The 26,216-nt window shown below is 34.7% G+C and overlaps 2 protein-coding genes across 4 annotated transcripts in view; both read right to left on the bottom strand.

The window, feature by feature from the left end:
• LOC149775283 (uncharacterized) overlaps nucleotides 1-11,709 on the bottom strand; it is a 28,662-nt gene extending 16,953 nt beyond the window's left edge. The window contains exon 1 of one of the 2 annotated variants that reach the window (XM_089943727.1): nucleotides 11,503-11,709. The gene's annotated coding sequence lies outside the window, so the exon portion shown is untranslated. Of the gene's footprint in view, nucleotides 1-2,909; nucleotides 3,157-11,502 lie in introns of those variants that run through there. The other variant, XM_089943726.1, reaches the window with a different exon arrangement.
• Nucleotides 11,710-16,100: 4,391 nt separating this feature from the next.
• Nucleotides 16,101-26,216, bottom strand: part of LOC149775282 (uncharacterized) — a 73,304-nt gene continuing 63,188 nt past the window's right edge. The window contains exons 7-10 of one of the 2 annotated variants that reach the window (XM_089943905.1): nucleotides 25,575-25,906; nucleotides 20,802-20,907; nucleotides 19,661-19,881; nucleotides 16,101-19,064 (exon numbers count right to left, since the gene is read on the bottom strand). In XM_089943905.1, coding sequence (XP_089800031.1) covers nucleotides 18,994-19,064; nucleotides 19,661-19,881; nucleotides 20,802-20,907; nucleotides 25,575-25,906 — 730 coding nt within the window. In that variant the 3' untranslated portion in view covers nucleotides 16,101-18,993. The remainder of the gene's footprint in view (nucleotides 19,065-19,660; nucleotides 19,882-20,801; nucleotides 20,908-25,574; nucleotides 25,907-26,216) is intronic. The other variant, XM_089943906.1, reaches the window with a different exon arrangement.

Raw genomic sequence — 26,216 nt, 5'->3', positions numbered from 1 at the left:
ACGCTTTCATAAAACGAAAAGAAGTTACGTTTTGCTCATAATTGTTTAGTCTGCACCGCCTGTCTTAGCGTTTTACCATGCAACAATTAACACTATCTCCACCATTACCACCACCACCATAGCTACTACTTCTACTACATCATCGCTTGCCAATGATCATAGATACACTTCGTTTCACATCGATGCAGAATAAAGTGAATCAACGAGTTGCTGCTACTTCCGTAACCACCACCACTACAACTAAAATTATTTTCATCCATATTTTAAAGGTATATAAACAATTATGAGAGTCAAAGAAACGTGTAGGATATTTCACTAATTCATTTCAAAACAAGTTAGACGAAAACATTCAGAAATCTTTCAAAATTTTGCTGGAGAGTTGCCTGCCTGGATTATTTTGGTTTGTGAATATAATTTCTTAGACAATCATGTGTTACAGATGTAAGAGAGACTGGAAAATTTCGCACAAGAAGAAAAAAGGAAAAGAGAGACGAAAATATATTATTCAATCATATTTTCACGTTTTATTATCTTCCTTGAACATTTGTTGAAATAATAATAGTATCGATTATTTAACGTTTACTAAAATATTGTAGTAATGCAGATAAAACAAGGTTTTTGTATAAAACTTAGGATGAAGCAATTAAATATCTGAAGCACTATCCCTGCGCCTTTGTTAGTAAGGCCTTCTGCTCTCCCCCCAAACCACACATATACGTAAAGTCACCTCCTCTCCCCCCACTTTCAGTTCTCTTAAACGGTGTAGGAGAATAACGAGAAACTTACTCGCGCATGCCCAGGCGAGCAGATGGGAAGAATAACATAACCACGCATTTTCGTCAAAAATCGTAGGGATAACAGAAAATTGGGTGCATTCAAGCCTGTCTGTTTCTTTGTGCCACACAGTTCTTATAATAATCAGTCAGGTTCAACCACCCCTCCTAGAAACTATATTAGGGAGCATGCATATTAAGTAAAAGCGTTTTGTTTTGTTTTCATGGAAAACATTAATAACCCATTCCTCTTTACAGGTTCTTATAATCAAAATATCTTCATTAATATCTTCCTTATTTTATAGACTTACGCACTTTGCAAATTTCTGGGCTCGTTTGCATGCATAATCAAAATGAAAGATACATTAAAGGTTAATCGCACTCAGCGAATTTGCTGCTGTAGTTCATGACTGGTAGGTTGTAATGACAAGACAGCACGCGTTCATGACGGCATAGACGCTGGGACAACATATTAATGTCCAATACTGAAAAAAAAATCGCATATAGTCTATCCCTTAATCTTTGATATTAAAATCAAATTTGATCCAATATAGCCACCAAACATAAAGATACAGAAGCTTTCAATGAAGTGTATGGGAGCCGGCTTGAGACTGTAGGAAGAACTGGGAGCAATTTATGTCAAGCGCGAGTTTTTGTTAAACTTGCACTGATCATAGAAAATGACGGGATTGACACTCGCAAGCACGCGCGCGCACACACACGCACGCACACACACACACACACACACACACACACACACACACACACACACACACACACAGAGTGGTGTTTCATCTGAAATAACTAGAGCGAATTTTAGACTCCATAAATACAATTCAAAAATAACATATCACTTTATAAGCATAACTCTGCGTTAATACGCATTATTTCAGACTCAGCAGCCACGGGGGTGGGGGTGGAGGGGGGGGGCAGGTTACAGAAGAGACCGAACTTCAGTCAGGAGCAACAGGGGTGGCAGGTTACAGGAGAGACCCAAATGCAGTAGTCACAGGGGTGGCAGACTGCTTACAGGAGAGACACAAACTCAGCAGTATGATTTTACGGGGGTGGGGGAAGGGAACATAATATATTGTCTGTGTACTTTCCGTGGACTTAGTGTACCAGAACTAAATTGAATGTCGTTTCTTTGTCATCAAGTGTGAATGATATTTTGCCTTCAATCTCATTAAAATCGAGATCCCCGACATATCTGATAGATACCGACAAAAGTTTATTTTTCTGGTGACCCTTTGAATTCCCGGTGTACTCAGTGCTAGTAGCCTATCATATAAATCATCTTGATTTGTTCCGGTGTTATCTTTCTACATTTTTTTTTCTCGGTATCTTTGCATGTTTCAGACTTAGCTTTTAAATTCTAATATGCACCATATCGCCATCCATACTGAAAAAAATAGTGCTTTTCCTTTATTAAAATGTCGTGTAAATGATAAAAGCTTATTGCCATGTGCATGTATTTTCGGTATGGTTTGTCAAGGGAGCAGGTATATTTGGTTATCACTGCAGAGTTTTGCATAAGTTATAGATTATATTTGTGTAGACACATTCACGCACACAAATACACACAATGTCTGCAGATCCAAAACAACAATAGGAGTTTTGGGTGAACTTATATGTACCAAATTATGACTGTATAGAATGATCGCATGTTTGCTGTTATAAACCAGATTTATCAGATTCCTTATGCCACAAAAGGGACAATTCGACAGAAAAGGTTTTCCCCAGACACATTCTAGAATGGAGGAAAGGAAAGCCACTAATCATTTTATTACAATAAATTAGTTATGTATCTATATACAAACATGCATATATCGGACGTGAATATTTACTTACTTTGCCATTAGAGAATCTAGATATTTCTGTCCTGATTTGCAATTTTAAAGTTAAAATCCACTGCGTTAAATCAATTTTAAAGTCGACTTATTTGTATTTTTTTTCTATGATTGTATTAAACTCCCATATCTTCCATCCTCCATGTATTAAACTCCCATATCTTTATCCATCCATCAGATTCAACGATCCAGACATACGCACGTACCGACAGGCAGAAAAATATATTCAAAAGGACAGACATACGCACGTACAGGCAAGCAGATAAACATATTCATAAAGACTCACTTGTGACAATTGCAGCTGTTCATTTCCAAAGTGCACCACAAAATTCGTCCCAGTAGTTCTTTTCATTTTCAAAACTGAACTTTAAAATTCAAAACTCCCATTTCACACATCTTCATTGATTATTTGGATATAGTCGGATCTATACGTAGCATGACATCGAGCTGCTTGTCCTCCTTTTGATAAACATAAATAAACACAAAGACATGCAAGATTTGGCCTTCCAATTTATTGAACAGTTTGATGTATGGTTTGGGGATAACAATGGCTTGAGCGTAGGTTACACGGTTCTGTTTTTCGAAGTGTTTAAATCGCTTTGTTAATAGACAAAATATCAGCAACAACGAATAATATATACAGTGTAACTATTGTCCCAACAACTCCCTTTGCCAGGTTTCGCAAAAAGAGCCCTTCGTTTATTCAACTTTACGGACAATTGCGAACAATACAGAGTAATTTAACCTTATCAATATAAAAATAAAGAGATATTATGGATGTATTTACGTAAGGGTTAAGAAGTCGGCCCACACCATACGTACATACATACATACACACATACATACATACATGCATGCATACATACATACATACATACATACATACATACATACATACATACATACATACATACATACATACATATAATTATTTCGGAATCTGAATAATCAAATAATGCTTGACATTTCGATTTACTTGATTTCCTATTGCATCGATACGGGAGCCCTTGTGAAAATCTACAATTTTCTGATTTGAAACTTTGCCATGCACTCGCCGCTACAAAATTTTTAAATCGTCACGTTTCTAGTTCATAGTCTTAATCCACTTTAAAGTATATAAAGTTACACGTGTGGAAAGAAAGAGAGCATATTTGAAAATCATCATGCTTCTATTATCAACAGTTAATCTACCTTAAGTCTTGTAGGATGTACGTGGGGTAAAATAAAGAGACAGGAGTGGGTTGCAACTTATAATTGCCTGAAATTACTATATATATATATATATATATATATATATATATATATATATATATATATATATATATATATATATATATATATATATGTGTGTGTGTGTGTGTGTGTGTGTGTGTGTGTGTGTGTGTGTAGAAACATACATACATGCATACGCACGCACGCACGCGCACACATACATACATACATAAATACATACGTACATACATACATACATAAATACAGACATACATACGCACACACATTGATACATACATACATACATACATACATACATACATACATACATACATACATACATACATACATACATACATACATACGAGTGTGGGATGTGGGTGACATGATATTTTACGGTTATTTAGTGCCGAGGAATTGAAGTTAAGTGTCTTGCTCAAGGACGCACCCTGGTAGCCTTTCCAGTTGGTCCATTGGTGTGATCAAACCTAGGCCCCTTTAATCCAAAATAATTTTATTTTTTAATATAGCTTCTAAGTCAAAGCACAAGTAGAGAGATTATCTGATGTTACAATGTAAGTGAAAATATATTTGCTTATTTTATTGAGAATATTTGAGCACGATGAAAAAGAATGCTAACAGAACAAAGTACAGTTCACAATTCAATTACAATGCACAACGTTGGCACTCATTTCTTTGACGTCTTTGGGTTTTGAAGATATAATCAATATTAACTTCGCCTACCCCAATAGGAGGAAAAAATTGAATTGGAAAAACATACATTAAATAATTCGTCCTTGCTTTCACACGAGATCAATTATTACTGCAAGCAAAGAAAAGAAGCTATCTGGCGATCAACAATATTTTAAATACCGTATTAATCCATTTCGTAAGCATGATAGAATGCGGTAACCACCTTAAGAAATATGGCGCAAGTATATTAATCTTCGATAACCACCATGTAAAATATTTCACTTGTGTGTTAAGCTACAGTAACCACTCTGAGACGTATTTCGTTGGAAATGTTATTCTACGATCACCCCTTTGAGACATATTTCATTTGGGTATGTTGGTCTACGATAACCCCTTTGAGACATATTTCATTGGTATGTTAAACTACGATAACCCCTTTGATATATATTTCATTGGTATGTTAATCTACGATAACCACTTTGAGACGTATGCCATTATTTATTACTTGTCACAAAAATCTAATAAATCTTGCCTATTAGTAATTCTTTGAAAGCATATTACTTAGTTCAGAACATGCGACATAATATTCCGTTTATCTCGTGCCCAGTAACAATTTGCTGGTTAAATTCACTCATAGCCTTTTGCTAAATAACATTTGCACTACTTCAGATTTTATCTCACTGACGCGGCTCTCGTTTCGTTTTCACAAGATTAAAATTGTTTTTGGTGCGCTAACGATATTCGGCATGACAATATGACTACAACTTTAATCATGTGTGTGACGTATAATTTATGTGTGTGATTTTTGTGTTATTTTGGTAGACGAATCTAACCAACAACGTTTATTGTCAAAAACAAAAGTTTTGCCAACTGTGTCTAAGAGACGTCATTGGAGGCACGTGATTAGAGGGATTTGACAAGAGATACACACAATCAATAATTATGTTTGATTACTGTTATGACCCAGTACATTTTTGCCCTTTAATGTTAAGTAACATCGACTTATTTGAACACAGATTTAATATCATGGCAATCTGTCTCGAGACATTGCCTAATTGATTTGATTATTTGTCGTCTATATGTTAACTGACAAAAGGAGCTCCCTGTAAATCTGGACGAATGCTATTACTAACATGAACAAATGTATCGTCATACGGTATTTGGAACTGGCCTGCACTAATGACAGACGAACCACGTTATCAACTTTGCATACGGTATTTGGAACTGGCCTGCACTAATAACAGGCCAACCACGTTATCAACTTTGCATACGGTATTTGGAACTGGCCTGCACTAATGACAGGCCAACCACGTTATCAACTTTGCATACGGTATTTGGAACTGGCCTGCACTAATGACAGACCAACCACATTATCAACTTTGCATACTGTATTTGGAACTGGCCTGCACTAATGACAGGCCAACCACGTTATCAACTGTGCCTGCAGTACACGCTATTTATAAATTGCCTAAGAAAAGCAAAGCCAAGGCAAATATTTTTCACTTGCCCAATATGTCTTCTTCTCTTTCGCGATCAATATTTCTTCGATTTGCATTATTTGATTTGTGCATGCAGATCATAAAATGTGTACATTGCTATATTTGTCAGTATGAGTAAGTAAGCTTTTGACACTTCTGTCACACCTTTCTAACCACCAAATAGTAAGGTCAGCTGGGCAGTTGCCCATGTACGGCCAAAAATAAAATAAAAATGACCACTGATAACTTCAAACTTTCAGAATGGCAATTATTATCTACTCAATGTATACACTATCGTACTGCCAGTTTCTACTGCAATAATTGGAGATTAAAATGCTATGTATACCTTCTACTCTAAAACCATTCATTCGTAATGCCAGTTCCAAAATTAACCATAGCCATTAGAGTCACTGGAAATAACAAAATGTTATCAATACCCTCTCCTCTTCGTCCCTGTTAACTTATTGCCAGTTACTTACTACTACAGAACACGGAGATGACAAAATTCTACCAATAGTGTCGTCACTCCCTCCCTCCTGTTTAGCTGCCGTTTACGGAACACCCTCTCTACCGAAGTAAATGGAGATGGTAAAATGCTACGAGCACCCATTATTGTGGTATCATTCTATTTCCTTTGTGAAATACTCTCACTATTACAGTTAATGGAAATGATAAAATAATAGAAATGCTTTCTAATATAAGTCCATATTATTGCACTGTCATTTCAGAAAAACCCTTACCGCTGCAGTAACTAGAGATGACAAAGTGTTACCAGTAACTGGAGATGACAAGATGGTCTCAATACCCTCTGCCCTAGGTCCCATCTATCGTTCTTCCGGTTCCAAAAAAATCCTTATTACTACAGTAACTAGAGATGACAAAGTAGTGGCAATATCTTCTTCTGTAGGTCCCTCCAATCTTACTACCAATTCAGAGACACCATTAATATTAGAGAAGCTGAAAATGACACGCTCACTGTAGATGACAAAATGCTAAGATAACCCGCCTGTCTAGGCCTCTACTATCGTACTCCCAGTTCAGATACACCCGTATTTGTACAATAAATTGTGATGACAAAAATGTTACCATTGTTGTGTTGAAAAATCGCCAAGCAAAATAGAAACACGGCATACAAAACCAAATACCAACGTTGTAGAGATTACCACCTTAGAAAACGGCTACCTAAGAGAAGATCTAACGTGTTTTTATATGTAACAGAATGATTTGACTATTACATATTTCTGTGATATAACCATGTCGTATAGATATTTAAAAGTGCATCTTGAAGCAAACACTGTCTCAAAATATGAATAGGAAAATGCAGGATACAGTTAAAATTGAATTGTAAGAATAAAAAAATAAAAAATAAAAACAAAAAAAGAAAAACAACAAACAGAGTAAATGTATACAAACGCCAACTAACCGAAAAGAACAAAAGAACTATATTCATAGGGAAAATGTGGTATAGTCCATGATCTGCTTGATGTAGGTACATAATGCCGCAGTCCATGCGAAGCACAATCATGGACTCAGATTATAAATCTATTGACTGTGAATTTAAAGGGAGGTGCCAATATTAAATGAAATTATTTAAGCAACATATATAATGGCATAAAGTTATGTATTGATCAACTAAATCACTGGTAAAAATTGATTTTTCATAAAAGCAACACTCTCGGTGTGAACTGACAGACTAAATTGTACGAGATCGATGCAGAATAGTCTAACAAAAACAGAGATATAATGTATGCAAAACAAGGCTCGAGTTAAGACCGCATACAGAGACTGTGTACAAAGTAGATTTCTTTGAATCAACTATAGGATATAGCTAAAAATATTACCTTAATATGAAATCAGTCATGGAAGCTGACATACATGCTTTGCGATAAATCTGAATTTCGAAATAAAATCGTTTATAAAGGGATACAAACATGAGTGAAAGTGGTATCAACAGTTATCAGGAGATAATGAATCTGTACAAAATTTCAATTTCATGTGTATGTATTGGTGTCATACAAAGTAGTTTTGGTGAAATGGACAAAAGGATGAAACAAAAGAGAGCAGATTGAGGAACAAATGTTTACGTAATATACAGATGCATTCATGACTGTAATGGGTGAAAAGATTTTCACATTAAGCGCGAGCCCTGATACAAGTAAAACCGAAAGAAAGGAAACCATAGATACAACATAAACTGAGATAAGAACGGAAATGAAATTAAAGAATACGGTCCTGGGCATACAAATGGATGAATTAAAAAGTTCAATCGATAAAAATCAAAAAGGAGCTTGATAAAAAGGGAATCTAAAGAGTCCTAACAATGCAGTGGTGAACAATATTGATAGAACGATTGTGAAAAGCATTACTATATCCTACATATGCCGTGAGCTTTTCATGTTAAATGAGTACAATATATTTACGACATACAAAACGTTTTGTGGTTACATGTTTTAAATAATTATTGAACTAGGTAATTTGAGTAAAAATTGGAAAGAGCTCAAACCTAACAACAAAAGGTGTGTTTAATCGCTGGGTTTGCAAATTGTTCGACAGCTTCCTTTAATAAACAATAAAGCACCGAAATTAGCAGCCTAAGCGCCTTTAGACTGACATGCATTGTATCTAGCGTGATTTGATAAGGTCACACAAAAACATACTGTATGGCAGTGGTTTTTATTTTTGCAAAATGTATTTCTTATTAAATCAACAGAAGAGAAAATATAGGTGCTCATAAGAAACATATTTATCTTTTGTCTGATAATCAGATAGGCGTTCAAGTCAAATCAACTGTTTCTAATACATGAGACACGTCCATATACTTCAGAGCAAAGCCTCTGCAGTTGTGGAGCGAAGATTTGGCGAGGAGAAACAGTAAAGAAGATACATATTTGAAGGAAAGGTGAAGCTTTTACTTACGTGCACTCAATAATATGATAATATGTGGTGTGACTAATGGTGGAAATGCTATATTTGCATAGAAACCGAATAAAATTAATTTTAGATTACTTTGTTATCATCTGTCGAGATTTTGCGTGGCACAAGAAGTACGATAGAAACGAGATCATTCAAAGATTGGTTCTGATAGATCCAGAAGATAAGCTATCAAGTTTTCTTCTCACTTACTTTGAAAGCAGGAGAAACAAAGCATCGAAACTGTCATCATTGATGTATCTAACAAACAATATTTCACCGATATTAATGTTTTGTATTCTTATTAAATGCACAATCAAGAGTTTAGAATTTGATTCTGTGATCTGTTGAATGAAGAGCGTCGTCACTCACTCAGTCAAATCGCAGACTATAACACATTGACTCTGTGTGTGTGTGTGTGTGTGTGTGTGTGTGTGTGTGTGTGTGTGTGTGTATATATATATATATATATATATATATATATATATATATATATCTGTGTGTGTGTGTGTTTAAGATGTCCTTGGAACTATTTATATGTAATGGTGCAAGCACATAAATGGGGTAATTATCTAATTCTTCCTGCTGTTATGTATATTTGATTCAATTATCCCTGGTTTAATATATATTTATTTCAATTTAATTTTTTGTCAGTTTTAATTTTTATTTTAATTTTCATTACATGATATTGTAATGTAAATTCATTCACTAGAGATGATACTATTTTAGAAAATAGGTTGACCTTGACTGTTAGTTTATAAACACCAGGTGTTGATCTAAATTCTGACCTTGTTTCAAAATTGTAGTATCCACGTAAACAAGTTCTATTTTATTTTAAAATTATTGGTTATTGTCGAGGTCATGAATTACTTCAGTTTAAGATGTAAACCAATTTTTTTTTGTTATTTCTTAGAGTAAAATGATTGGTTTTCGTCAGGGTCATACTGGGTAGACGTGATCTTTAACAATTATTTACCTTCTATAAACGTCCAGAAGATTATCACGTGACCCCTTGTTTACGTTTTACAAGACCATATAATCTCTGTTTTGGATAATTATTCTCAGCAGAAGTTGGGATGTTACCCTGGAAGTTACATGATGTGCTGTTTGGAGTTATTTCAAATTACTTGGATTGGAATTAGTTCAAATTACTTGAATTCAGAATGATTAATTCTGTTATTTTTCTGGAAAATACGTGTGCTCATATGAAATTGATGAACAAGGACAGAATTTTATAAAAATGTATTCAGCTATCAAAACCGGAGTGACAATTCTTATTTCTACAAGGAACTGTATAATCCAACACTTCAGATTAAAGGATACATCATCGTCTTCCATCTTAGATTCTTCTTCGGGATTCGAACTTGAAATCAGAAGAACATTTTGTTATTATTACTTTAAAAATTTTATACTTATATTATTTTTGGATTTGATTCTGTAAAGCCGTAAGATCATATTTTCTTTATTTTTACAGAATTTTTTCCAGGGAAATACATTATTGTATTTTTTCAAAGCTTGTTGTTTTCATTCTTTCTTGTGTTACTGCTTATTCGAGCCCAAACACGTGGCATAAGACTGCATCCGATTTTAGACCATGTAGCTGCTTCCTAAATCAGCGATCTCTACTACATTAGTACTTGGTATTCTTTCTTTTCATTTCTTTTGTTATTGCGCTGTACAACAATTGTAGGATGGTGTAATCTCCGTACAACAATTGTAGCATGCTGTAATCTGTTTATTCTAGTAGTAAGGATGTTTGGGAACCCGAAGAACAACAGTAGTGACATAGAGTTTACACAGGGTCTACAAATCAGTGGCAATTTCTTGTAAGCTATTTTTATATAAATATAATGTGTGCCAGTAGCGTCTATGAGTCTTTAATGTTAACCTGCTTTCGTTACCGCGTGTGTAACTGTACGTTTAAATTATGAAGTGACACCATATACAAGTATAGAAAAGCATATGCAACCTTGTATTCAGCTACCCTATTGACTGTGGCACACAGTTATGCACCTGCTCGCATGATGTCAGAAAAGAAGTGGACCTGGCCTGCTTATAGAGAGTGGACAAACTGCTATGCAAAATAAAATAAACACCTTTTTTGTTAGTGATGGAAGAATTGAAATTTTTTTGGTTAGTTACGTATGCCAGTAACAATTACTATAAGATTCGCGAAAACCAATTAATTTTGATAAAACTTGAAGACACTAGATACTTATAGGAGGCAGATGGAATAGGTTTATCTGAAACTGCGCATATAAACTGAGACAGGGTTCTTTATCAATCTTTTAACTCTCAATTGTTATTTATTTCATCATCATTATCCCCATCCACCTCTCTCTCTCTCTCTCTCTCTCTCTCTCTCTCTCTCTCTCTCTCCAGAATTCCGAGAAGTCGACTTTCCGCGGAATACTAATTTTGGACAACACTAACTGACTAGAGTGAAAAAGTCGACTTCACGCGTCTTTTTTCCTAACTGACCATATCTTGGTGCATAACTTGTTAACTTGATATTGTTTCGGCTTATGATAATGTCTTTGTCAATGCTCTCTACAAAACTAAGAAAAATAAAGATATTTTACTCACCTATAGTCTGCTGAAACTAGATCGTTGATCAAATGATTTTTCATGGGTACTGCACAAAGTCTGCAAATGATGTTCCGTCAGTATTTCACGAAGTCTAACATGCACCATTGACAGCTATCTCCTCGTCATAATTTAAGTTTTCACCAAGATTTTGATATTATTCCAGGAGAAGATGGAAGCTAGAAACGCTCTGTTCTATCCCCTTGAAGTGACGATTATCTCCTCTGTGCCTTTACATTAAATTTTACACCCAATTTAAGACCAAAATGTAGTAAATTTCCGCGCCAACCATTTAGTTCCAAAGAGCAAATTTGTATCGTTTTAAAATAAGTATTCACTGGAAACATTTCCTATCTACTTTCAAAACGAATCTAGATAAAATATATCAGAGTGCTATGAAGATGTTTTCGGTCCTGATCTTTGCGAAATCAGTTTAAATACAATGGTCCGGTGGCCTTTAGCAGTAGAAACGATTGCACAAATCGAAAGTGACTACAAACGGCATCCAAAAGGGTAATGGCGTAATACAATGTGATTGAAGTAACAAATTTAGTACTCAGTGTTTGTTCTTACCCTCAGAGTAAAACACAGAAATTAAATATTACGGCAATAAAATCATATCCGTTCCTAGTTACACGTAATTGATTGTCTCATCTTGTCGGTCAATATTTTTTCATTTTATTCCTGTCAAGTGAAAATATTTACAACGATATCGAGTAAATCAATTTCTTACCTGTAATTACTTTACAGGTGAAAGAGATCGACTGTATAATGTGATGCATAGCAAACACCTGTTCCAAGACATGTTCATATACTTATACATGTGTTGTTGTAAATCGTTAACAAAGAAAAAAGTGAATAATAATCTGTTTAATTCATATTTAGAAAGAAGAAGACCCCCTAATATCTTGAGAAAAATTACAAAATTTGGTAAAGTAATTGCTTAATGTTGCTGTTGTAATGGAGATTAGAGATCAGTTATCACTTCTAATTTAAATGTACGTACTCCGTTTCAGTAAATTCGACTCTCGGAAACTTAGAAACAATAATTATATCGTAATACATATTAAATTCTAGATTTAAAAAATGCGACCTCAAGAAAGCTGTACGTGTAACATGTTAAAGCCTCGGCTCACATCTTTGAGGTCAAATGATGCAGAAAGTTAATATCCACCCTGAGACAGAGGCTATCAAATCGATTGATCGTAGCGTTTGTATTTACCGCGCCGTCTCAAAATTCTGCGTTTCTGCATGTGCGACAGTGCTCATTATACAATTTGCTTCATAAAACAAGCTGAGAGTAATAATTTCAGTATGTTACGTCACGAGCATACTATCTATTTTGGTATTTTGCAAATGGCTATACGCATCAGCCCCTAGCAACAGCTGGTCGAGAACTGAGGACAAACAGTGCCAAACTAACTTTAACTGCCCTTATCGCTTTTGTCCGAGTCAATTACACAACAAAAGCAAACAAGATAGACAATAAATAATAAAAGAGAAAGCGCTGAATTTACAAAACTTTAAATGACTAAGTCTAATGAAAGCAATGAATTCATTCGACGTAGTCAGGTAAACGTATGTAAATTCAGCGTTTACTTGTGTGCTTTTTGTTTGTCGTGTTTGTCTGTTTTGTAATTGCCTTCGACAAAGCCAGTGAGAACAGAAAATGCTTGGCTAGTTAAAGAATAGTCTTGCACTGTTTGTTGTTAGGCGTTTTTGTGTTGTAATTCTGCTCAGTCAACCCTGTTACACGCAATCTCTTGCTGGAGTCCTTGCACTCAAAGGATGTTTCGGCGCATGAGAGCTAGTGGATATGTGACGTTTCTCACACCTAGTTTCCATTTCTCCTTGGAAAGACTTATAACTCACCTGTCTGATTAGAGCGATACTTTCCGATATAGATTTCAGGTACATGGTCGCATTTACAGACATATAATGTGTGATTCGTGGATAAATGCTTTTCTCTGTTTGTTTGTTTTGTTGTTGTTTTTTTTGGTTGATTTATTGTTTTTTAAATTTATTTAAGCATTAAACGTAGGTAATTTTTTATATTGTTCTCAGCTTTTTATCAGTAGATGTATATGATACTCATTTTCTAATGTTTAAATATGGACTCCTCAAACAATATATATTTAACTTTTCAATATTAATCATTAAATTGTAGAAGAAAGTAACGCGTGAAGTACGAAGTGCAGGGGAAATAAATCTTAAATTTCAAAAATGTTACAATGCAGTTACCTTTCTTCTTAGTGCTATTTGTTTAATGTACACTTGACATTGATGTATAGCTTTACTCAAATATTCTTCATTATATATGTTTGAAGTTAAATTCTTAATTATTTTAAGTTAATGAAATAAGTTATAAAACTTTAAGAAAAAACTATGCAGCTAAGTTCAGCTACGGAAATGTTAATCTAAAACAGAAAAAAATTAATTTTAAAATAATAATAAAATAATTGTAAATATAATAATAATATAATAAATCCAGTATATGTGTCATTTGTATTTACATATCCATATATAGCTTTGTTAGAATTTAGTAATTAGTTGTTTAATTATGGGATGTCGTTCTTTGGGGAAATATTTTTCTACCGGAGTAATTAGTTATTTTCAAGGAACAGACACCATAGTGTACATAATTCAGGAGATTTTATGATGGCATGGATTAGTTTCCTCGTTTATGATCGGATCAGACTAAGATAAATGGGCATAGCCAGGAAGTTGCTATCTTAATTTAGAAGTGTTGATTGATTGTGCCTTTCAGTGTGAAATATTCTTGACAGAGAACCATATTTCTTCCATGGAATGTTAGGAATGTTAGGAGGGAGTCAGTCTGTATATTGAGATGCCTTTCATTCAGGATGTGAAAGCAGGTGGCGGAAGGGCACATGTAGGCTTTTGTGTAAAGCGGTTCGAGACCGTGTTTTTGATTGACTTTCGTCCTTTCCCTTAATGGAGAAGACATGCAAATGGAAAACAGGGAGAAGCCATGCCAATGTGAAACGAGGAAAAACCACGCACTTGTGAAGTTATAGTTGTTATTTTTGGTCATTGATTGATTAGAGGAAATTTTTTGTAGTCTGCGCATTATGGGAATTTCAGCTGACAACGACTGTTATCTTGAAGTCCTTGGAACAAGGAAAAAAACAAGGGACTTCCCGCCAAACTCATGCAAGTGTTTGATTAACTCGGTAGAGACACCCCTTGCATATAACACTGATACATAAGTATAACAATTCCGAATTAAGGTATTTTAAACAAGCACCCTCTTGACGAAACATTTACTGCCCATAGTACACGGAATCAACTGAGCAGTAAGATATCTCGTTAAGTGACCTGTTAAGTATTCAACATGGCGATTTGTAAGGATGTTCTCTTGCCTCAAATTGACCAACAACAATAAAAACAGAATAAAAAACTAACCAGAAGAAGAGAAAAAAAGCAACAACCCCCTACCCTGTCGTTTTTGAAAGGTTTAAATGAAGAAACCTATATGCTACATGTGTCTTTGTCTACGGACTATATTCGTAAACGTTACAGTTTGATTCCTTTAGATTCTTTCAACTGCATCATAGGTTGTGTGGCGGTGATTGCCTTTCCAGCTAAAAACATATGATTATAATATTCGCATACATTCCCTTGTGTTTGTACTCCTCAACATACGTAAAACACAAACGGCATCAAGGATATACAAAATGCACAAGACTTAGTAACTTCATTCATCAATTTATAATTAATTTCTTACTGATTGTCGCGAGAGCGTCTCAAATCTCTTACGTTGTGAATTATATATATATATATATATATATATATATATATATATATATATATATATATATATATATATATATATATATATATATATATATATATATATATCAGAGGCAGAGACAAGGGTGAGACTGACAGAGAGACACATCGACAGGGAACGAAATAGAATGACAGATGCAGATGTAAGACACTAACGCGGTTTTTATTTCTTGTGCTGTTTGCATTTTTTGGTCAGTATGGCAATAATTGACCACTTCATGCAAGTACAGGCGGAACTTATAAACCTGGCATCCATACTGTTTATTTCTCGACTAACAAATATTGGCTTAATGTTTTCCAAAAAATGGAACGAATTAGGTAGGGAACGAAACTGTAAATCTGCACACAAAAAATATTACTAGAGCTGGCATATAATCTTCAGTATGTTTAACTGTATAACAACAATGGAAAAAAACCTAGGAAGTACAAAGACTGAGTTTTTTGGGGGCAACTGTGTGTACTTTCATGTACGTATTACATTTCTAGATACCTAATTTTGTGATGATATTTTTGTTATATTTATTTTGTATTTTTTGGCTGTTTTACAAACTTCGTTATTCAATGCAATTTGGTAATTAAACTTAGAAAACGTGTTTTTTTTCCAATTGGTTGACATTAATAGCTTAAATAATAGTATGGATTCCCTAAATATCTCTGCACTATCCTCCATAAATAGAACATATATCACTATTACAGGGCCCAAAATCCTGTATAATTTCATCATTGTCAGAACATCTAACTCAGTTCATAAAAAAAATGGACAAGAAATAAGAAATCAAGAAACAAACCATAAAAACGTATTTATTTGTGCAGAGCATTTCATACATGTATAAATAAAGTTAGATGGTTGTAAAAAGAAATAGATATGCTTTTACATATTCAAATAGTGAAATTTTGTTTAGAAGAAACTGCTCCGGTAGCCTAAGTGGTTAGTTAGAACGTCAGCCTCGGTATTAGCAGCGGTCTCGCTTGGCGCTCAGCATTAAGAGGTTTGTGTCAGAAAAGGCTGGCCTGGTGTCAGGATAATGTGACTATGTGGGAGATGATGTGTCATGTCTGCAGAATGATGCCCCAGTGCTAGACATCACTATAAACTGCCACACTGCAGGCATCGTAACGATATGACTAGAAAAGTGTTAAAGCTACGTTGAAAATCCAAATAACACACCGGTTTAAAAGAAAAGCAACAAAACACAGCACTCTGCATCGTTCAGAAGGGACTCGAAATTTCATTAGTTTGGTTTCATGTAATTGTATGGATGAATGCATACATTTATTCTTTGCAGCAAACTTTTGGTCATTGAAGCAGAATGGTGCTGGACTCTATTTATTTCATCTTGATGCAAATGGCATACTCTCATTTATCTGTAGTGTCTGTGCCACATCATGTTTTACAACTGTAAACTGTATTGGAACCAATATGTCAGACTAATTTATGTCTCAGTCAACAATGAATATCAAACAAATAAACCTAAAACATGAGGCTCAAGTGGGTCTGCAAATGCTCACCTGTCAGACCCTCGTCAAAACTTAATTCAACGATGCTTCCTAACCAAAATAGTTGAAATTCTTTTTTGAGAGGAATTATATGAATTCTTTTTTGTTTAAGTTATGATATAGCCATATTGATTTGCAGACAGGGCCGTAGAGAGAGAGCACGGGCCCTGGGGTAAGAAATGCCCGGGTCACTCATAGTTCTTGTTCAAAAAAAATTTTTTTTATATACATAAATATTTAAAGGTTTAGTTGCCACCCCCACCTTGTCAGCCCTGTAAAACTGCAGATTTACCATTACTACCAAATCCAAAATTCAAATGTGGCTGAAAGTCATCCCGTAGATCATACAAATTACTGACAATTTTCAATGTCAGCCATACCTGATGACTTAAATCAGGATGATGTCGTAAAGATTATTCAAAATTGATCAAATTCTTGTGGAAGAGTTGTTGAATACGCATTTATGCCGGATTATCTTAGATGCCAAACACATGCTATGGAGGCAACAAAGGACATTCACGTAAAGAATGTTCTAACGAGCATTCTCGCCGTGTTTTACCAACACTGGTTCAGAATTTTCTGGAGAAGTAGTCAAATTAAGCTCGCACATGGTTGCTATGGAGAAAACTCACTTTACTTTGGAGGCTAAGCCGAAGACAGTTTTAACGGAACGTGTTATTAGAAACAGTGTGGAACCTGTCTTGAATGACCACCACTTCTGCCAAACAAAATGGTCTCTCATGACATTTGGTTTCTCTTGACAAGTCATAACACTATATAATCAATAAACCTGCACATGGAGAACATGGCCTCTCAAAACAAATGGTCTCTCACAGCAGTGGTCTCTCAAGACAGGTTTTACTGTTGTTCGTATTAACTCTGATCATTAATGGGGCAGAGATTCTGAATAAAAATTCGTTTATAGGTTGGTGTATTATTTTTTTTTTGGTTGGTATTAGAAGTATGCCGGGGGGTGGAGGCTTATCCAAAACATAATTCTTGGTACAACCTGCCTTTTAGAATATTCTTATAAAGTGTAATCTAAGTGACTTAGCTATTCTGGAAAACAGACTTTCCACCTGTGGCCTTTGGAGCTTTATCGTTGCTGGGGAACCCAACTAGGATAACATAGAATCACACTACCCGGTATGACAGAAATCGGATCAGCCATGCGGGTGAAGAATTAAAACAAAAGAAACCCAAACAAACAAACAAACAACAAAACAAACCAATGAAAAACAGGTTCATAACTTTGTTGCAAATAAAGCCAAATCAGAGCTGGGGATTCGTTCGTGGACTCATCTTGATTAAGCATGTTTTATAAAGATTATTGCAAAATGTTGTCATAAAAAATGAGCCCTCAGATGGGATTAGAAAAAGCGGCTTTCTAATGCTTTCTACAAAAGACATGTTGATGCTAGAAAGCCCCCACCCACCAACACAATTTAAAAAAAAAACGTATCTCGTAAGAAATATTCATCACCATATTTTTATCAAACCTGACACAGCGTTATAAAGAAATGGAAAACAACATGTTTGCTTGGCTAGTATGGAAGCCACACCGATGCAAAGAAAGCCACCTCGGACAACAATATTACAGAGTATGCCATAAGAAGCATTTGTACAAAGTGTCTGATCAAATCTGGTCAAACGGTTGCAGAGAAAATATAAATGTTGGTAGAAAAACGATGGGAAAAGGATGGCAGACCCTTACCATCAGCTCATACGGCCAGAGGCCGGATGGGCTAAAACCTGATAAATGCTTGAAGAAAACATACAGGTTCGCATTCATGTGAATGAATCTGACACTTTTCTGGAATTAGTTTTCCTCAGAATAAGTTTATTTAAAGAGAAAAAGTTATAAAATTGAGATGCTTTTGCAAATCTTTGAATGGCCATCTTTACCAGCAGAATATGAAAGAACACGGTTACTAATCAATTTGAGTCAAAATATACAAAGCTTTTACCACCTTGTGTCCACCAAATGAAATCATTGGATATTTTGTTTGATAATGGAAAAAAATATTCTAAAGGATAGATTCTGTTACTATCCATACACTAAACCGTTTTGAACATCATACACAATTTCATCTCTCTCGCTCGCTCTCTCTCTCTCTCTCTCTCTCTCTCTCTCTCTCTCTCTCTCACACACACACACACACACATACGCACACACACACACTACTGAAAATAGCGCTCTACCAGTATCAAAGTGGAAACAAATAAAAGGATCCTTGTACAGCTAGGAGCATCTGGAAATAAGAAAGAAAACACTATAATATATAGCGATCACTGAAATTCAGGAATAGCTATTATAAAGAGGCACAATTTAATTTGTATGACTTATGGTAAAAGTTTTATAACAAATCCATCAAATGCAAAAATCTGTAAATAACATAAAACGTAGTTACAAATATTTGGAACTCCTCTAATTAGGGCTTTTAATCTCTACAGTTGTAATTTTTACGTATATTGTTGCATCATTGCATTGTAGAAATATCAAGAAGATATGACACCGATAATGCCTTCCACCTAAAATTTTAACATGGAACCTTTTAAGTGTAAGGAAAATTGAAGCATTTTTCATGGGCAACGTTTAAAAGCTATACAATTAAGAAACGTTGTTTTGTTCTAGAAGGTATCATTCAATACACTTATTCATTCTGCCTGTATTTAGTTCCGTGATTGTGAATGAATGATAATAAAGACTTTATTTAGAGAAGGTAACTTAATTTATTTAGAGAAGAAATTAAGATTGTTTATGTAACAGGTGCTTGCTCGATATTGCAATAGTGTGGAAGGAGTCAGTGTATATTTATGGTATCATGAAAAGAAGCGGTCTACTAACTTCCTGAACATGCAAGAATACCATAGTTATGTCCTTCGCAGTTCACATCTTTGGGCTTGGGTTTTACACATTCTGGGAGTGTCCTTAGTACGTCATATCCGTCTTTCTGTACCCTGATGAACATTTCTTGGACGTAAGTTGGTAAATTAGCTACAGCTTTCGTAACAACAGTTAGGTCATTATCCAGTCGATACAAGCAGGATTCAATTTTCAGCACTTTCCTACAAAATAGATGAAAAGAAAGTATATTACTAGAGAACGGGTCTGCAGATATTCCTCAAAATATTTCATTCCCTGTCTCAAGTCAGTGACACTTTTTTAATGAAAATTATTTTTGCGATTTTTAGAAGGACACACTATTTTTAATATATTTTGGAAATTAATTTAACTTGCAATTTTTTAATTTCAGTTCTAATTTTAGGGATGTCTTTCCAGAGTTTTCTGTGAAAAAAAAAAAAAAACAACAACCCACAACAAAAGAAGCAAACAAAGAAATGGTCGTACTAATGTGATAGCTCAGATATGGATTCTTGCCATAGAGTGAGAACATTCCCGTAACTCCTTAATCATAAAAACATAAAAATCATCGTTTAAAACAGGCAGTCACTCAAATATTTAAACATTTTCCGATCAGTCAATTACAGCAATCATTAATAAATTTATTTACAACAAAGTACTTTTGTTGTATGCATGTTTGTTTTTCTTCATATACAGGTACATATGTATAGAGGCAAGTGGATAAGACAGTATGCAAATACGTGTAAATTAATCAATATGTCATTCAGTAAGAAGCAAAAAACTGTTTTCCACTAACACAAAGCTTATTTGAAAATGAAATAAGTCATATCTGTTTATTTTACAAAATCTCTCCATACATCAAAATTACCGAAAGACAACAACGAATGTGCAGCCCTTATTCCCTCTTTACCAAGTCGTCTTCCTGTAGCGCATTATCTTTGAGCACACACTCCGACATTTTTTGAGTACATACTCCGACTTTTATAATCCATTATATGGGACTTTCAGTTGCAATGGTGGCTAAAAGTCCGCGTTACGTAAGTACTCCAAGAAAAGTTGTGTAAAAGTGTGTCTTTGAAATTAAACCTAAAATTATATGGTACGAATTACAGTAAAGACTTACATTATCACTTCTTTTGTTAAATTGGGGGATTTCGAAAACAACTGACGGTCAGCCTCTGTGACACAAGCTGAAATATTCAGCATCCTCGCCGGAGTCGTCGTGCTTTCTGCAAGGAAATAGATGCAATTTGTTTTTATTTACCAAATTTGAAAAATGATAAAGATCATGAAATGCAATAATTAGTTAAGAAAGAAGTAAAAGGAAAGCCTAAAATTCATTATGTAAGGAGACATGGTTCTAGACTAGGGGTGGGCAAACTACGGCCCGCGGGCTGCATGCGACCCGCCAAGGGCTTTCATGCGGCCCACCAAGGGTTTTCCTGCGGCCTAGGAACAAGTCATCATTCTCACTGACTCTGTTTATGTTACGCTGTTTATCATATAAATGTGCTTCTTTTGAAGTTTAAGTTTAAATTTTCAAATATTAACAACATATTAACAACTGAAAATTAATTAGATGCTATTTAGAAGAACCTTTTGCTTTTTTCTATTTCAAATACTAATTATTTTACTTAATGAACTATGCGGCCCGCGAGAAGGTGTAAATTTGTGTATGCGACAAAGTTTGCCCACCTCTGTTCTAGACCATCACACAGATGCCATTGTAGGGTAACTCCTTTAAATCTGCTCTTAAGTCACCTTTATAAGACAGACGTATTGGTCAAGACCCAATTTAATGTATTCTTTATTTTACAAAATCAACCTCTATATAACCACCGCGATACATTACAGGCCGTTTTAGTCTGTGTCAAAAGAGGTTGTCTTATACAGGTTTCACTGATAGTCGGGAAACTTTCAGGTGCAAAACATGACAACCATTTCATTAGGGAACACATACTATTTTGATCCAATTATCAAGCCAGAAGTCGTCTCTTCCATCCAACCTTCAAAATAATTGAAAGTAGTAATATTCGGGGCCGACCAAATCCCAGATGTAACCACCTCGTACATCCTTCTTCTATTACTCTAGCCCCAAAATGTATAGCAAAACAAAATATAGATAGTTATACGTATCGATGCAAGTATTCATGCCCTGGTTACCAAATCACATTCTGAATTTTTCACTTTAGAGGGTCTTCATATGTTTAGGTTTTCTGCTAACTTTGGCTTCGCATAGCACAATTCGAAAATAAAAGTCAGAAGACTGATGACATCACATTGTCGAACGATATGAAGGAAGCAGGATTGGTCTGGATTACAGTACATAAAGCATGGATCTTACATTATAGGTAATTACAGAAATGACAAGGAATGGAAGCAATTAAATGAAAACATAAATTTTATCTAGTACATACTGCTGGAGTCGTGAACTCGGGCTGGCTTTAACTTCTCAAAGTTTTAAATAGTTTTTCTCGAAAAAAAAAGATTTTGCATAAACTCTAACGATGGTATCTAGACCAATCATTTAATAAGAAATATAAACTGAATTTGTAAACTTGAAGCTTTTGGTGCACCTCAGTTCTTGATTAATCCTTCTACATCAGGAATTCCATCAGAATTATTGTTCCATGAACTGATCATTCACTGACCTTGACAGATATATATATATATATATATATATATATATATATATATATATATATATATATATATATATATATATATATATATATATATATATATATATATATATATATATATATATATATATATATATGTATGTATGTATGTATGTATGTATGTATGTATGTATGTATGTATGTGTATATTTGGTAAGGCATAACATGCATATGAAAATTGACTTACAATAAGTTAAAATGAAAGTGATATTTGTCTGTATGACCAGCATCTAAGTTAGGCCTGGTATCGGGTGTGAATTAAAATGCCTCAAGGAGCTAATTTGTGGAATATATGGTACTGACTGGCACGATAGCGCTTCAATGGGACACATTTTATAATGCAGGTTAAAAAGAGGCATATTCTATTCAAACCATAGAGAAGACGCCTCAAATATCTTTCTTGGAAATCCTTTTGTCACAAGCCAGGGGTCTTTACTTGAACGAGCGATGTCAAACACTGGAGCGATTCCTGCTAGAAGTCATAAGTTTACCCCAAATTTCCAAAGTCTTCCATGCAAATTCAGTTGTAAATTAGAAAGCTCGACATGCCCGTTCTATACATAAATTTTACTCTAATTAATGCATGACCACAGCTCTCACAACCTGCCAAATATCTATCAACCGCACATCTGCGTGGTTTCTCTTCATCATGTTTCCGTACCGCCAGCAGTTCACACCGAAGAAACTATACAACTATCCCTAAAACGGGAACTATTTTAACTACGCCACCTTAAGACAGTCAGGTTTCCAGGCACATTTCGCCAGTACAACTGCATCACATTTGCATCATAGCGACATAAACGGTGTCTGCCGAGACCCTTCTTATTTAATCCTTTGTTTAATTTACCGGTTTCCTACCGTAAATACTGCCAGTGCAGTTACACCACCAATGTACACCACTATATCTTAATAGGGACTATGGTATTCCAGGGTCACTCATTCGGTTTTGACCTGAATTCACTATTAGTGAACCATGGCATCATGGAAACTCACTAACACTTCACTCCGTAACGTTTGCTTCTAATAACTGGCTAATTATTTCGGGCTTAGGAATATTTCCATTGCACCGAATTCCAATAATCAGACAAATAATCACAAAAATCTATGAATTCCTTAAAACGGGGCGCTATAACCAAATGTGCATATTCCAAATTGATTACATTATCTTTATTTCACAAAACAAAACATAAAGCATAAGTCTGAACTTCAGACATTTAACTGATATAAGGTATGCTGACGTCAAGGCCTCAGTTAGAACGTCCTCGTTTTTTCCGTGAGAAAACCCCCAATGTATCGTAACGGCAGCAATTTCACTCATGAAATAAACTTATTACGTCATTGTGTATAAGCACTGAGTAATTTCTTTAATAAATCAAAGATATATTCGTTCGGATTTGTTTCATAGACCAGTAGTTTTATTGTTTCAGATAACAGCTTGTAGGCGAGGTTGCTGTGATTGTTCGAGACAATAATATGTTTTGTGAAATCCAGGCCTGCCCCCCCCCCCCCCGCCCCCAACCCCACCAAGAATTAAAAAATCAATAATGGCAATAAAATATCTGATGTGTTGCTTTGAATATTCAAAGATAATAATTTACTATTAATATTAGACGTGTTTTCCCCTTGCGGTTTTGTATAGGAAGCCCTTCGCCAAATTAATGTCATGGATGTAACTATTAATTATTTCATTTGTTCAACAATCATGGTCACAATTTCACGACTTTTAAATGTTGAAAATGCCCGCCTGATCAGATCTGAGTTCGTCATCAGCTTCTACATGCAAGAACAATAGTTTCTGCCCAAAGACCCGTTACGGTAAACAGGTAGGACTCTCGTTAGAACCGTACGCTCATCCTCTGGTTTCCTGGATCGATCGAAGACTTTGAAAAGATAAATGTGCATATAAGCACCCCTTTTTCAATTAACCGATTGGCTGAAACACTTTGTGATGGAATTTTGAATTGATTTAAAATATTAACCAATTGGATGAAACGCTTTATGATGGAATTTTGAATTGATTTAAATTATTAACAGATTAGCTGAAACGCTGTATGATGGAATTTTGAACTGATTTAAAATATTAACCAATTAGCTGAAACACTTTATGATGGAATTTTGAATTGATTTAAAATATTAACCAATTGGCTGAAACGCTATATGACGGAATTTTGAATTGATTTAAAATATTAACCGATGGGATGAAACGCTTTATGATGGAATTTTGAATTGATTTAAATTATTAACAGATTAGCTGAAACGCTGTATGATGGAATTTTGAATTGATTTAAAATATTAACCGATTAGCTGAAACGCTGTATCCTGGAATTATGAATTGATTTTAAAATATTAACGAATGGAATTGTATCCATCCGTGTGTGTGTATATATATATATATATATATATATATATATATATATATATATATATATATATATATATATATATATATATATATATATATATATATGTATGTATGTATGTATGTATATATACACACTGTCATACAACACTTGATGCTGGAGGTATAGGAAAAAATACATAGTTGTACACTTGCTGCGCTGGAGGTATAGGAAAAAATACATTGATACACAATACTTGCTGCTGTATGCATAGGAAACAATACATAGTTTTACAACACTTGCTACGATGTAGGTATAGGAAAAAATACATTGTTATACAACACTTGCTGTTGTATGCATAGTCGAAAAATACTATGCTATGGAACATTTGCTGTTGTATATATAGGAAAAAAATACTATGCTATGGAACACTTGCTGTTGTATGTATAGGAAAAAATACTATCCTATGGAACACTTGCTGTTGTATGTATAGGAAAAAAATACTATGCTATGGAACACTTGCTGTTGTATGCATAGGAAAAAAAATACTATGCTATAGAACACTTGCTGTTGTATGCATAGGAAAAAAATACTATGCTATGGAACACTTGCTGTTGTATGTATAGGAAAAAATACATTGTTATGCAACACTTTGCTACGTTGTTATATTGTGTTTTTCATTGCTTTCATTTAAAATCATTGAGTAATTTTTACAGCTGGAAATAAAGGCATGCAGTGAGAACTGGGAAATCCAATGCTTTTGTTGTGCCTATGAAAATATGACTATAATCCATTACGGAAAGAAATGATATATTTTTTTCGGAATTCATCACTATATTTCTTCCAAATGTCATCCTATATGAACAAGTGCCTTACCCGACGATGATGTCCTTGGTGAGGCAAATGGAGTTACAGAAGAAACGGGAACTTGGGAAGTTTCCTTTTCTCTGGCAGTTACTGTACTCGGTAATTGCAAAGTTGTGGTGTCTGTAATTATTGCAGTGGTGATCGTAGTGGCCCTGGTGGTCGTGGTGGTGGAAACAATGGTAGTGGTGGAGGTGGTGGTAGGAGTGGTTGTCGTGCTTGTGGTGGAAGTTGTTGTAATGCACAATTTTTCATTTTGGTAAAAGTCCACATAATATTTGACTAAAGCCCCCATACAAACATCCCCTCGTTTGTAAATACATTGCTTGAAGTCCCAATGTTCTCTGGAAAAAATATAGCAGCGATTCAGGCAACAAAATGATGACTTCAAGGATATAAACATAAACAGCACTACAGTTCTTCTTCCATTACTCTTTTGTTCCGTGACGTAATGAACGAATTACACATTTAGCTATATTAGGTCATTGATAGAAACACCGTACACTATAACAATAAAAAATAGAAAGAAAAAGTGCAGGCAATAAAAGGACACCGAGAATGGAAAATACATATTCATATATGTATTTTTATTCAAACAATTCTACTATTCTCATAAATAACAATGAGCTTTTCAGTTTACCATTTTTATATCAT

The sequence above is a fragment of the Sinohyriopsis cumingii genome, chromosome 19 (genome assembly GCF_028554795.1).
Source record: "Sinohyriopsis cumingii isolate HCF-2022 chromosome 19, ASM2855479v2, whole genome shotgun sequence".
Taxonomy (NCBI): domain Eukaryota; kingdom Metazoa; phylum Mollusca; class Bivalvia; order Unionida; family Unionidae; genus Sinohyriopsis; species Sinohyriopsis cumingii.
The sequence above is the reverse complement of the archived record's forward strand: the minus strand, read 5'-3'. Positions and strand labels throughout refer to the sequence as shown.